Below are 3,526 nucleotides of genomic sequence, written 5' to 3'. Positions count from 1 at the left end.
CGCCACGAGTCCATACATATAAAATTCACCAAAATCGGAGTTCGTTTGACTCTCCAAATTCCATTTTTACATCAAAATTCTCAAACCCTAACTTACCCCATTTTTTTTTTACCCTTTAATTCCTTGGGTTTTCATTGTTAATTCATGTTTATACACAATAATAACATAATCTAAGCCCAAGAATCCATACCTGATGATAGCCCTCGAAACCCTCTTCAAAAATCGCCCAAAAATCTCCTTAGTCCGAAGTCCGAAATGTTGTTCTTTCAAAAATTCGCGAAGATGATTAATTTCACTTAACTGCCAGGCATTTCGCTTCTGCGGATCCAGTACCGCTTTTGCGGCTTCCGCTTATGCGGACCTTTCACTTAAGGCAACCTTCCGCTTCTGCGGTCCCCAATCGCATCTGCGGGACCGCTTAAGCGATCCAATGTTCCGCTTCTGCGGAACCTGACCAGGGTTCCAAATTCCGCTCCTGCGAGGTCTAGCTCGCTTCTGCGAGGCCGCCTATGCGGTCATCCTTCCGCTCCTGCGGAATCTGGCAAGGGCCAAGACTTCCGCTTCTGCGCATCTTCCAATCGCTTCTGCGAGACCGCACCTGCGGTCCCATAACCGCAGGTGCGAAACCAACAGATACCAGCAAGGTTGAACCTGCAATTAACTCCAAAAATCTTCCGTTTAACCACCAGAATTCACCCCGAGGCCCCCGGGACCTCAACCAAAAACACTAACACATTCTAATACCTTATTCAAACTTGTTCCAATCATCAAAACACTTCAAACCACGCTAAAACCATCAAATCACATCGGATTCGAGCCTAAGTTTCTTAAAAACTTCCGAATTACGCATTCGATCAAAAACCCGACCAAACGATGTCCGAATGACCTGAAATTTCACACACATATCCAAAATCACCTAATGAAGCTACAACAACTCTCGGAATTCCATTCCGACCCTCGGATCAAAATCTCACCTATCAACCGGATTTCGCCAAAATACTAATTTCGCCAATTCAAGCCTAATTCTACATCGGACCTCCAAAATCGCTTCCGACCACGCTCCTAAGTCACAAATCATCCCCCGAAGCTAACCAAATCACCGGAAATCACATCCGAACCTTCTCACTCATAAGTCAACGTCCGGTTGACTTTTCCAACTTAAGTCTTCCTTAAAGAGACTAAGTGTCTCATTTCTTATCAAAACCAGTCCAAATCAACTCCAACACACCACATACCGATAACGAAACATGAAGAAGCATAAAATGAGGGAAACGAAGCAGTGACACATGAGACGACGGGTCGGGTCGTCACATCCGGCCATTTCAGTAACAAGGTCCAAGAAAATAGGAGGGTTAACCTGGAGCCAGTATGACAAAGTTTTGAGCATCCGCAATGAGAAATATATGGGGGATCATTTGCAGACCTTTTACCCAGTTCAAATCACAACAGCACCATCATTTACTGATATACACAAGAGAAATGTAGCATATTGTACATCTCAAAGTAAGTATTTTAGTGGACATAGAATAAAAATTGCATGTTTACAAGTCACTGCTGTTTTATTGAACCAAAGAGCTCCTCGAATGGACGTTTAGGGATGTCAGTACCTGCCACTATCTCCACGACTTTGTAATGAGATTCTGGATGGAGTAATGCCTCGACTGCAACTTCAGCTACCTGATCTCTGGATATTGAGCCTCCAAAAAGGGTGTCCTACATTGACGGAAGAGAGAGAGCAGAACATTAGATGCAAAAAAAGACTTCTAAAACACAAAATTGAAATGGAACACTAGAGGAAGTAAGCTACATAATGTTACCTCTGGTTGCATGACTATATTCCCTTGTGGTGGATCATTTTTTAGCCCACCAGGCCTAATAATTGTGTAGTTGATGCCAGATTTACGTATGTATCTCTCAGCTTGAAGCTTTGCTACCAATACGAGTCCCATAACATTAAGGATTATGTAAACTGGATTGAACAATTGACCCATTGCAGCTCCATTGACGAGAATTGAACTTATAAGGACGAACCTATCAATACCAAGTTTTTGACATGCATCCACAAGGTTCACTGTGCCAAATTTATCAACCTGAAAGAGTAAAACAATGATAGGACACATTAGCTGACTTTCACCACATTTAAAATCAAAGAAAAACACAACTACTACAACTGAGATGAAAAGTTACAGGACATCTGCATGTGAACATGGATAACGCTAATGGAGGACATCTAATGCTTTGCTAATTCAATGATAAAAGATATGAAAACGAAAACAATAACAACCACTCTCAATCCCAAGCAACTTGGGGGAGATTAGGCACCATAACATCTTCTAACCTCAACTCAGCTTCACTCTTCTTATGAATAATGCATGAAAATGAGTACCACCAATTCTAACAACATAGATCCAAGAAGAAGAAAGATGAGTGGTGCCGAATTATTGGAGTACCTAGGTAATTGGGAACAGAAGTTTAGCTGTCAGCGAATGAGAATTGAAAGCTGAAATGCGGCTGAGTCGTTATCTTTTGGAGCATTACACTGAATAGAATTGCCTAACACTGTATTTGTTTCTTCAAATAAAGCTTCTATATCTTGTTGGGGGGTCTTTTGTAGCATTTCTTTGGATCCAAATGTCAAGTACTGTATATGTTTCTTCATTTAACGCTCTAGATCCCAAGTGAAAGCTAAAGAGTATAGAGCTTAAGAGCTGATACAGTAATCTTTGCTTCAACTTAACTCCAGAATGAAGCTATAGATTGAAAGTTCCAAAGGTTGGTTTGTCAACTCCACTAACTTTTAGCTATTTGAGACATACAATATGCTTTTACAAAACCTCAAATACACGACTCCTAGCACCAACCTTCCAAGGTGTCAACAAGTTCAATGAAGGCTGGAAGCCTGTAGCACATATTACAGCATCTGAATCATCACCAATAGCATCGGCAAGTTTAGCTGATCCCTCTGTTACATCTGCTTTCACCTGAAAACAATCAGAACAAAATTGAGATCCCAAGTGGGTTGTTTGGGGGGGGGGGGGGGGGGGGGGTCTAAAACAAGTTTGTCACTATCAGAGAAGGTATATGTTCCCTTTATACTCCCTATTTTCCCATTATGCAGAAGAATGTATTTGAGCTTTTCTTAGCCTATATCAGAATAGCTAAACTAGGAATCCATAAAGCAGTGTTGTAGTGTTCATGTAGCACCAGGTCCTATAAATGGTGATGGAGTAAAGACCCGAGTGAGCACGGTGGGTGGGGACTCGGACCGTTTTCCAGTTGAATCAGGTGTCGGCACTCAGCCCTTTTTTGTTTGCTCTAGTGATGGACGTACTGACGCGCTCACATCCCAGGGGAGGTGCCGTGGAGCATGCTATTTGCAGATGATATTGTATTGATTGACGAGACGCGAGATGGTGTGAACGTGCAATTAGAGGTATGAAGGCAGACCCTGGAATCTAAAGGTTTTAAGTTGAGCGGGACCAAGACAGAATACTTGAAGCGTAAGTTTAGTGGTGAGACTCAAGGG

At 42.2% G+C, this 3,526-nt stretch overlaps 1 protein-coding gene across 1 annotated transcript in view; it reads right to left on the bottom strand.

The window, feature by feature from the left end:
• The window catches only part of LOC109228659 (uncharacterized protein At2g34460, chloroplastic-like), a 4,495-nt gene continuing 2,362 nt past the window's right edge, over window positions 1,394-3,526 (bottom strand). Inside the window, exons 3-5 of the mRNA XM_019393817.1 lie at window positions 2,862-2,981; window positions 1,818-2,090; window positions 1,394-1,713 (exon numbers count right to left, since the gene is read on the bottom strand). Coding sequence (XP_019249362.1) covers window positions 1,549-1,713; window positions 1,818-2,090; window positions 2,862-2,981 — 558 coding nt within the window. The 3' untranslated portion in view covers window positions 1,394-1,548. The remainder of the gene's footprint in view (window positions 1,714-1,817; window positions 2,091-2,861; window positions 2,982-3,526) is intronic.

The sequence above is a fragment of the Nicotiana attenuata genome, chromosome 7 (genome assembly GCF_001879085.1).
Source record: "Nicotiana attenuata strain UT chromosome 7, NIATTr2, whole genome shotgun sequence".
Lineage (NCBI taxonomy): Eukaryota > Viridiplantae > Streptophyta > Magnoliopsida > Solanales > Solanaceae > Nicotiana > Nicotiana attenuata.
Note: the sequence above shows the minus strand (reverse complement) of the source record. Positions and strands in the feature narration are given on the sequence as shown.